This window comes from Stegostoma tigrinum, chromosome 28 (genome assembly GCF_030684315.1).
Source record: "Stegostoma tigrinum isolate sSteTig4 chromosome 28, sSteTig4.hap1, whole genome shotgun sequence".
Classification (NCBI taxonomy): Eukaryota; Metazoa; Chordata; class Chondrichthyes; order Orectolobiformes; family Stegostomatidae; genus Stegostoma; species Stegostoma tigrinum.
In genome coordinates this window covers 11,679,725-11,691,022 of record NC_081381.1, presented here as the reverse complement: position 1 = coordinate 11,691,022, position 11,298 = coordinate 11,679,725, and the positions used below count along the sequence as shown (strand labels likewise).

General features: G+C 41.5%; 1 protein-coding gene across 5 annotated transcripts in view; it reads right to left on the bottom strand.

The window, feature by feature from the left end:
* Nucleotides 1-3,144: 3,144 nt before the first annotated feature.
* LOC125466615 (NAD kinase-like) overlaps nucleotides 3,145-11,298 on the bottom strand; it is an 86,981-nt gene continuing 78,827 nt past the window's right edge. For all 5 annotated transcript variants that reach the window (XM_048561366.2, XM_048561367.2, XM_048561368.2 and 2 more), the window contains one exon: nucleotides 3,145-9,857. In XM_048561366.2, the coding sequence (XP_048417323.1) occupies nucleotides 9,713-9,857 (145 nt within the window). In that variant the 3' untranslated portion in view covers nucleotides 3,145-9,712. The remainder of the gene's footprint in view (nucleotides 9,858-11,298) is intronic.

The following is an 11,298-nucleotide window of genomic DNA, read 5'->3' as shown; positions in this document are numbered from 1 at the left end:
GTGGGGGGTGGGGGGGTGGGGGGTGGTTGAGAAGGGAAGCTCAGCAATTGAGAGAAGTCACAGCAGGGCAGTAGGGCTCAGTAAGTTGGACACTCCCTTTATACATGAGGCAGTGAGGAACTAGATTCTGGTTTAATGCTGAATTCCTTCCCCACTGGAGTTAGTGGATAATGACATTCTCTGCAGTCCAGAAATTGTAGGAATGCAATGTTGAGAGCAGTTCAGCACAGGAAGAAGACACTGCCCCCAACCCCAAACCATCCACTGGTACTGTTTAACTTTCCCTGTAATGATGGCATCTGCCTGACCCGTTCACATCGGGGTAATTTGCCACTGGTCAGGCGCTGCCAGAAATGAACACGGTGTTGTCTCCCCAAAATGGTCCAGTGGGGAAGCTGAGTTTATTGGATTCTGGTGCCTCTAAAGGCTTACAGGAGACAGACAGCCACCTGCAAGACAGGTCTGGCTTAAGTCACTGCCTACTTAACACAGGCAGACAGTTCATTCTGCAACCACCCTGATGCTCCTGAACTAAATCTGTCACCAGCAGATGAGCCACAGAAGCTGAATTGGATCTGGTCTGATATTAATTGTTTCTAATTCTGACCCTGACACACACAAAAGAGCACTTCACAAAACCTGCTGCAGCAAATGCTCGCACTTGTAAATTCATTCAGTGCCTCCACATCACAAAATGACAACGGAGTTCCCTGGACCACACAGGGCCCCTACAGACCTGTCACAAAAACGGTAAGAAGGTGCTGGCAGCATTAGGTAACAAAAAGCCTGCAGCTTTCTGAGATTAACTGGAGCACAGTAAGAATATCTGTTAATAATTTATTATAATGTAACACTAACATCACCAATCACATCCTACGTGGCGCAGGGTATATATACACACACACACACACACACACACACACGAGTGAGAGAGCGAGGGTGAGGGTGAGTTGGGAGTGTCTGTGATAGAGGATGTGATCATCAGTAAGAGGTGGCAGGTGGTGGTACTTCCTCTGGACTAGTTACCCAGAAAGCCAAGGCTAGTGTTCTGAGAATGTGGATTCAAATCCCACAGTGGCAGATGGCGACACTTGAATTCAACAAAAATAAAAATTGAAATTAAAGGTGGTTCATTTACCAGTGGTTCTTTAACTGTCAAGCAAGTCCCACCCACCTTCACTAATGCTCTGCAAGGAAGTGACGTGACTATTTCTAAACAGTCCCCTTACATGTAACTCCAGACTCGTAAACTCAAATACCCAGAAGGCAGTTAGGGGTGGGTAATAAAGTGAACAAGTAAAGGGTCTGAAGAGAAGAATGAATAACTTGTATTACTCGAGATTTGTTTATGAAAGAACAGAATGATTTATATAATGGTAAGAAAAAAAGTGTTTTCAAAACTTGCAATCATCATCTGAGAGGCAGAAGCTGAGATGCAACAGACTGAGTAGAGACCATGTGGTTCAGACAGAATCCAGAGCCTCAATGACAGTATATCACCCATGGGTGCTTCAGTATAAATAATCAAATTACCAGTGACGTGTGAGCTTCAGCAGATAAGCTTGTGAGGCCATTGGTCTGGACAGTGTAACCTCCAATCACATTATCTATCCCACTCACTCGAATAATTGCTGCCAGTGAGGCAGAACAGTACAATACAGGAAGTAAAATCTGGTTTTCCTTTTATTGGGGGGGGGGTCTGGCAAAAGCTTCTGTGTCCCCTTGCTCTGCACAGTCATTCCAACAGTCACAAGAATTTTTAATTGATTCTTTTGTTGAACCAATAGGCATTTGCCCTGATGCTGATGCCTGTTTACTCTTCCTGGGAACAGCTCAGGTAAATGAAGGAATAAATCCACAGCCACATCTGTGGAATTCTTGGGGAGAAATGATAACATCAAATTTTCTGCCACACCACCCGCCCAATAGATCACTTCAGTGAAAACTCTATCCTTCATCTTCAATGAAAGACCTCTTGTTTGTAAATGGTGTTCACTCATTTTGGTCCCTCCTAGGGGGAGGAACATCCTCTCATCATTCATGTCAAGTCACTCAGGATCTTACATCTCAATGAGATCACCACTTGTCTTTCTAAACTGTCCAACCTTCCCTCGCAAGATAACATTTATATAAATATGAGAGCGAGAGAGCGAGAATGAATGTTCTCCGATTGCTTCCATCCTTAAATAAGATGACCAAAATTATGCAGTATAGAATTTCTAAATATGGAAGCAGGCCAATCAGCCCATTGAGTCCATACCAATCCTCTGTAGAGCATCTCACCCTGACCCAGCCCCCTCCCCTACCCCAGAACACTGCACATCCCATGGCTAATCCACCTAGCCTGCACATCCCTGAACACTATTGGCAATTTAGCATGGTCAATCCAACTAGCCTGCACATCTTTGTAATGAGACAGGAAACCAGAGCACCCAGGGGAAACACCTGAGGCTAGAATCGAACCTGGATTCCTGGTCCTGTGAGGCAGCAGTGCTGAGCCACCATCTAATATGCTAGACATGGTCTCATGAATGTCCTGTAGAACTGTCGCTAAAGCTGCCTACTTTTATAGTCCATCTCATTTTCTTGCCAATCATTTGCTGTAGCTGTGTATTAATGTTTTAAACATTGCCAAAATGACACTAGAAGGTGAAGCTTTTCATTTTACACTCTGGTCAGGAAGAGACTTAAGTACACCATCTGATACTAAACGAGAACAGGACGCTGGCTGGTTGGACCATGATTGACAGCAATGCAGCATGACCAACTGCCAAATTGATTCCAGCATTTTAACACTGACAAATGTTAAGTTAGCTGACCTATGATTTCTTGTTTCCCGTTTTGCCCTGTTCATGTTTACAGAAGTCACATTTACTATTTTCCTATTGATGCACCCTTTCTGTTTCTGGGGACTGGGAAAATTAAAACCCAGGCATTAACAATCTCAGCAGTCACTTCTGCCGTGACCCTGGATTGAAGAACATTTGGATCTGGGGATCTTGCAATTGTTCAAAAATCCCCCCCTCATTTTTAATGCTTGATTTACAATATTGCTGCAGGATTGGAATTAATCTTACACTTGAAAAATGAAAGTCAGCAGAGTGAACAAACACAAATCAGAAACCTTAATATATAAAACACAGGTTAATTTATTTAGTAAAAGATTTGAAAAATAGTCTCCTACATATAACAACTTTACTAATGTTCAACAAATATTAAGTCATATAAACAGAAAACATTACGATCCCAGTTACAATTCAAACAATTCATTCAGTTTGCTGGTAATTCATAGTTCAGGGTGTGAACTTTTTCAGCACAGTTTGACAATTGTGTTTCAGATTTTTTAAAAAACTAAGCAGACAATACAGTTAAAAACAGGGAAAATGAAACTTCAGAAGCACTGCGGTTCTTCAAACTGGTTGTTAGAAAGAACTTGAATCACTATAAATATGTTACAATTTGTAAAACTCAAAATCAAACAAAGTCTAAGAACAACTGAAGTGTAAAAGATATTTAAATTACAATCTAAATTTAATGATATATTTACATTTAAGTAGAAATTCTGATGTAATAAAATTGCACAGTTAATGATATATTTATGAGAGGCAGTTCGTTTAATGTGTGCAGCTTTTACACAATTTTAAACACATTTCCAAGTCTGCTCGGCCTGCTGTTAAATTTCTGCATGTATCGAGAGGGGCTTGTACTGACTTCATTATTACAAGTGAGCTGTCCACTGCATTCCATACATTATGTAAAGAAAAGTGAGTGATATTGGTTAAAATTTTAACAAAATGTTTTTTAGATTTAGGAAACACATTCGTTATTTTTTTAAAAAGTCATAATTTATTTGGAGATTTAATTTTCTGTTCTACTGATTAGCTTTACAACTGAGGGGAATAATAATCTACAAGAGGAAAGGGCTCAGAGGAAGGGTCACCAAACCCCGAAATATTAACTCCGATTTCTCTCCACAGATGCTGCCAGACCGGCTGAGCTTTTCCGGCAACTTCTGTTTTTGTTCTACAAGAGGAAAAGCTCGCCCTCTCAGTTCCCCAGGAAATGACAAGAGGAAAAGCTCGCCCTCTCAGTTCCCCAGGAAATGTTACAGGTTCAGAGGTTCAAGCAGGAAACATTAACATGAACATTCCACTTGAGGCAGCCAAGAAGTTCAATTAGTAACAAACAGATCTTTGCAATAAATTACTCAATAGTATACAAAGAAGATTCAACCAGCAAACCTTTGGAAGATTTTTTTATATATAAAAAGGAGTCAAGATGCACTGTAAGTCACATTTGAATGTAATCCCACAAGCAGAACCACAAAAGTGCAAGAGTGAAGGTACATTGGATGGATTACTGGCAGGTACACACAGACACACACATACATAACTCTGTTTTCATGGTTTAAAACTGGAAGAAAAAGTGCATTCACCCTTGTAGGAATGAGACAGATTCTACTTTGAGTTGGGAGGGTCTATTGTTCAGAGGTGGCTGGTGCACAAACAGAAACCACTTTGATCCATTATTGTTCAGCTCTTGGTGCAAAACCTACCAGGGTATAGTTTCCGCACTAAACACATCCTTTTTGATGACCCTTTCTGAATGATGCGTGATGCAGGGATTAGGCTAATTCATAACAATGCCCTAAACCATAGGAGGAATCAGGTCTTCTCTCAAAATAAAAATAACTGCAACCTCCAACAACCAACAAGTCAAAGCAAGATCAGAATCGAAATTGATACATTTATCTTCCTCGTAATCCTTGTTAAAAGGGAAATCTTTAAATGCAACAATAAAAAAAAGAGTGCCTGGCAAGATGGCTCTCTGCAAACCAGCATTTGCACCATTTTTCAGAATGGTTTGTTGAATTCCAAACTGATCTCCAAATCAGCCTCAACTTATGGCTGGAACTCATTTCTATCAAAGTTAATTATGTACGCACATGCTGATAGGCAAGTAGTTGAAAGAGTTAAATTGCACAACTTTTTAAACTACACTGTTTCTATCTACAAAATTGCACTGCAGCAACTTACCAAAGCTCCTCTGACAGCACCCTCAAAACTTGTTATTCCTCCTGTGTGGGAGGACATGGGCAGCAGGTACATAAGAACACCACCCCCTGCAAGCTCTCCTCCAAGATACTCACCATCCTGACAATGTTATTCCTTTAGTGTCGTTCAATCAAAATCCTGGAACGGCTTGCCTAATGGCACATTAAGACTGTGTCCCTATACCTGACGGACTGCAGTAGGTCAAACAGCAGTTCATCACCGTGTGCGTGTGCTTGTGGGGAGGAGGCAGAGTTAAGGATGGACAATAAAATGTTAGTCTAGCCAGTGATGCCCACATTCCATGTATGAATGATAACTGGAAAAACACCTTCTGTGCAATTCACATTGCACTGTCCAGGGAGTAGGGGCCCACTTAGAGTAGAGTAAACAGTTATGACTGGTTTCATCAATTATGGAAGTGTGTATGAAATGGAACTTGAAAGCTACAAAATGTTGGAGATACAAAGCTAGCGACAAATATCTGAAACAGACACAAATTTCAATGATAATGAAATGTGAGGCTGGATGAACACAGCAGGCCCAGCAGCAATGACATGGATTTGATCCTTCATTACAATTTGGGTAATTTAGCTGAACATTTAGAATTTTAAAAAATTCTCATTTGAAAACTAGGCAGATCCAGTATGCTCTTACTTTGATCAGTGAGTGAGATTAGAATCTCAATGTGACTGGATTTTGTAGAATTAAAAAAAGGTTCCTTTCAGGCTGGTTGGCTCGCCGAGCTGGTTCATTGTTCCACAGACGAGGTAGCATCCTCAGTGCAGCCTCTGATGAAGCGGTGTTTTCTCCCATCTGGTTTTTAAACTCTGGGGTCCGTTGCGATGGATTGCCTCACTTCCGGGTTTCCTCTGTAGTGGAATGTATACGGGGTCGAGTTCAATGTGTTTATTAATAGCATGCTTCATTGAGTGCCATGCTTCCAGGAATTCTCGTGCTTGTCTCTGCCTAGCCTGTCCCAGGATCTTGGTGTTGTCCCAGTCGAAGTCGTGGTTCTCCTGGTCCATGTGGATTGAGATGAGCGAGTATTCCATTGCAACGGACCCCATAGTTTAAAAACCAGGTGGGAAAACAAACAGACGCTTCAGAGGCTGCACCGAGGATGTTGCCCAGCACGGTAACGAAACATTTGCGGAACAACAAACCAGCTCAGCGAGCCAACCAATGTCAACACCCACAACCCCAGCTACAGATCTACTCCAAAACCTTTGACAAAAGGTTCCTTCAAAAGTGAAATATTTGACAGGTATTTTCTTGAAGTGCACTCTTTCATACCAGAGGTAAAGTGCTAGACTGTTGTCGAAATTGTGAAATACTAAAAAAAGCAGAAGTATAAAATATTCCTCTACAATAACTGACTCCGATATTCATTTCAGAAATAGACATGTAAAATTAGTGTACAGCTCAGTGCAAGTTCGCCATGTGTCAGAAATACACTTTCCATGCTAACCAAGAGCAAGTTAATCCAACTCACTGCTAATCGCATAGAACTGATCTTGTGCAGTGCAACTAGAATCTGTACCTGAAAGCAAAAGATAAAAAGAATGTGTAACAATCTAAATTCCAGCTCGCAGTTATCCAGTGAATGCCATTGGAAAGTGCACATGGCAGAATAATGTTGATCATCAGCCCACATTAAAAGGGTATGGAATTTGTAAATTACAGCAGTGACTCCACAAGTACTTCACAGGCTGTAAAGCCCATTTAGGACATCCTGAAGTCATGAAAGCTTATGTACAGTTGCAAACCTTCCTGTTAGAAGATTGGTGCCGGTACTCAGTGCGAGATCCTGTGATAACAGAGGAACCCAATGTAATCATTTTGGGTCCAGTGACCCTTCCTCAGAATAGCTCAGAGGAAGGAACACTGAACCCAAAACATTAACTCTGATTTTCTCTTCACAGATGCTGCCAGGCCTGCTGAGCTTTTCTAGCAACTTCTGGTTTAGTTCCTGATTTAGAGCATCCGCAGTTCTGTTGGTTTTTATTGACCCAATGTAATATTTGATATGTTAATAAATTCCATTTACATGCCCATTTATAGATTGCCTATGCTGGGACATGTTCTAATTAACAGCAAAATAATATGACCTTTGTTGCCTTAGCAACATGAACTAAAATGAAATTTATCTATCAAGACAAGTTGTGTTTACTTTTCTAAATTAGGTGCAGGCTACTGTCCTGAACTGTTAGAGGTTGAGTGTACGAGAGAACTATAAACTCACTTTGGAACTTTCAGTACCAGCTAAACCATCCGACTGAGTATACAGTGTATGTGTGTATGAAACATAACTATACTTCCAGTGTCAACTAGCCTGCTCGAAACAACAAGGATTTCCAATGTATCCTCCAGATCACAGTGACATGTAATCATCAGTGATAACGATAGCCCCCAAACAGGGTTTTCAGAAATCTCAGCTAAAAGGTGAACCAGTCTGATTCAGAATGAAAATTTTAATTCCTCTACATTGATGTGTCTTGAAGCAGCATCTTATCCTGACCTGGGATCAGTAATGATCAAATAGCTGTGTGTTTACTGAGAACTGCACTGTAAAATTCTACCTACACAGGCTGGATACATTTAGGTTGGTTTCAGACTTTTAGTGTAACCTCTTCCAGACAGATTGGGGGTCTATTAAAATCAAAGTTTTGAAAATTCTCACTTGTTTCCTAATTCCATCAGATTTTATACATTTGGATGTTGACTGGAAGAAGAAACTTTAATGATGGCACCTGGATGTCTGCAGCTCACATGGGTCAGAATGGAAACCAGCCCAGGAAGGGTGACTACTGCTGACCAGCTGCTGTAATGGAAGCTTCAGCAGCTTTAACAATGGTTTGAGAAATAGACTCAAGTCGTTAACAATGACAGAGCAGACTGCAAAATGCAATGAACTAATCTTTACTTTTAGTGAATTTCTGTGGCAGACAGTTCTTGGGACGTAGTTCCAACTCGGATACAAATTGAGCCCATCAGCCAAAGGTCATGCAGGATTTTCAACCCTGTGAGTGAGCAACACGCTACACAGTTCCAGCAGCAGGATGTGTTGATGGCTCAGTCTGTCAGATGCTTGACTGGGTTAGTGTTATCACCGTGCTCAATGCTGCAACATTTACCTCTCCTTGAAGTGCTGCAAATGCTTGCTCATGTGTATCATTTTAAAAAGGAACAAAGGGATTTATACCACAGAGAACATTCCACTTAATAAATCATAATTTTAAAATCGCGTTCCTCCAGGTGCAGAGAGGAGAGGGTGAAGAATTTTACTGATTTACTATCCCTGACTTAGCTTCAGGAGAATCTGATAATTGACACGAGGCCAGCTTACAATGTAATCAGCCGTCAACAGCAGCTACATCATGGGACAACAGCCACGGTATTGGGAAGCAGCAAGAGATTGTCAACAATAAATACTGAAAGCAACAAAAGCAAAATGGAGGAGAGGAAATAAATTATCCTTTAACCCTTACGTGATCCACTTTGCTTTTGTATTTTTCTGCTTTTGTTGAAGCTTTAGAAGATTTGTTTTAATCAAGCAAATATTCACATGGTACTCTTCAATTCTCAAAAGAATGAAGTCAGCGTAGTCCCAGAGGACCACAGGGTTGCTGTCTCATTACAGATGGGTGACTGGTGGTGGGTTTAACCTGAAGGCCACCACGCCTCAGGGAGGGGTTGAGGGAGAAAGTCATTCACAGTAACCTCAGCCAGTGCAGGAACTGAACCCACACTGTCGGTATCACCCTGCACCATAGACCAGCCGTCCAGCCAACTGGGCTGACTAACACCCCACTGCCCCTGCCTTGCCTCAAAGAACATACCCTGCATTTCAGCACTTCTGATGTTCAAGTGGAAAATACAACGAAGAGATGATGAACACACTGTGCTCACATTGGGGTTTGACAAAATTGAGAATCTCAGGTAAAACTGAATCCTATCGCAGGTACTGGCTCATCAAGAGTCCTTCCCCCACACCATGGAGCCCAGTGCCGATAGCAGATCACAGGCTTATCCTTGCTTTATAAAAATATCACTTTCAACTGTACGAAAAGCACAGCTGGAATAATAAACAGAAAACAGGGTCAGGGAAAGGAGAGATGGAGCTTGTACCAAGTATCTGACAGGGTTGTCCCCAGGTACAGGCGGTCGGTCTGGGAGAGAGGGAGACGTTGGACTAAGTGCCGGTGTCCACAGCTTTAAGAAACAGATCCACATTTTAGTGCATTTCAAACACCACACTCCTTCAGAACAACTGAAGAAAGCAGTAAACAGCCAACACAAATCCTTCTTCAATATTGCTCTCAAGTCTTTCGATACGAATGATATTTATGAGGAGTTGGGTGACATTTCCTAGGATGCCAGAGCATCACATGCTGCAAACATCATTGAAATGCTCCCTCTGGAACTGTCTCTGTATTTGGTATTTTCAGACATGTGACTGTCTTTACCCAATCCGCAACAAGAGTTAAAACCCCACTGTTTACCAAAGGGCTGGTGAGGGTGATGCTCCTGTGTGTCTGTTTAAGCAGCGCAGACAAAACAGATTCTTCTCATATGTAGGAATGCTCTTTGCAATGCTGCAGTTGGAAAGGAACTCCATTGGAGACGGATGTTACAGGCGTGCTGTTCCCGAACCACACTCAGAAATCCTCCACATCCGTTAGGTGACTTTGCTTCTTTCTCACGTTCCAGTGTAAACACTCAGCCAAACTATCAAACCAATCATTCACTGGGTCCCTGAAGCATATCGATGGGACTGGGTAGCAGGAGGTAGTAATGGTGATGCTGATAAAAAGAAAAGTCAGTCTAGATTAAACAAGTGCAAATCTCTTTCGTGGCCTCTTCCCCACTCCTCTCTGCATCACCTTCACCTAACAAAGGTGCAGCACTCCGAAAGCTTGCGATTTCAAATAAACCTATTAGGCTACAGCCTGGTGTCGTAGGACTCCAGACTTTGTCCACCCGAGTCAAACACTGGCACCTCCACATTATTCCCCCGTGCTCGTTCTGGTTTAGCTCCTGTCACTAACACCAAGATGACCTTGCTGTTAATAAGCACCAAGCGACAAAGAATCCACTGATACCAAATCAGACCAATGTGTAAATGTTACAGGATCAACAGCTTATAAACTACAAGAAAATGCCTGTTGGGGAGGCAGGGAATAAAAGAGGAGAGAGGTTTATTTATTTAAATTAAATTAATACACTTGCAGAAGATATGTTGTTTCCTTAGGTCTTAAGCAAATTTTCACTAAATCGTTTGCAAAATACAAGACGTGAACAATGTCACTCGAGAATGTCACAGGTGACTTCATTCACAAAAGGCTTGTTATAGTCAACAACTCCAAAGTGGCAATCTTCCACATTGATTCAGATTTACAGGTCCTGTGAATTAAGCGAGAGATTTATATATGAACCATTTTCTTTAACTAGTTGTTTAACTAGGCATATGGTTGTTCTTCTGTTTTTGTGAAGGGGTTTAATAATCAACTCAGTCAGGCTTTACAAAATCATCATTTTGAACTAGTGTGCGTCAGGGAGCTGGTGATTGCAAAGACCCCTGGAGTTTTCGTGGAAGCTTCTTTATTCTGTGGGAGCTAATGACTGGGGAGGAAAAAAACATCAAACCACCTGTTTTACAGAGCTTAGGACGAGCAACTTTAAAATACAAATTGGTCAAAAGCTTTTGGGCCGTTTGTAGGAGATCAAAACAGAGTTAACATTTTGGGCCCGGTGACCCCAACTCAGTAGTGTCCTGAGGAAGGGTCACTGGGCCCAAAACGTTAACTGTTTTTCCCTTTACAGATGCTGCCAGACCTACTGAGCTTTTCCAGCAACTTTGTTTTTACTCCTGATTTACAGCATCAGCAGTTCTTTCGGTTTTTATTATAGGAGATCAAACCAGGGTCAGAAGCAAGTAAAGTTCCTCCCAGGTAAAGGAGATTGTTCACAGCAGTTAAGATAATAAGTTACTTCTGTGAAACTTCTAGATTAGGTGTGTGGGGTTAGAATTCCGCAGATTATTAAAAGACTGAGAAAGTCTAAGCTCTTAATTGCACAATAGTCGAGGGTAAAGGTCTCTCAGGACTGCTATTCAGAAGAAACCATTAAAGTCAAACTACAGATTGGACAGGAAAAGAATTTCTCTGGACTTTGAACTGTAAAATGATAATGTTGGGGAGTAGGCAGCGTTTTGATTTCCTGTGTGTTTTGAAAACTTTCAAAC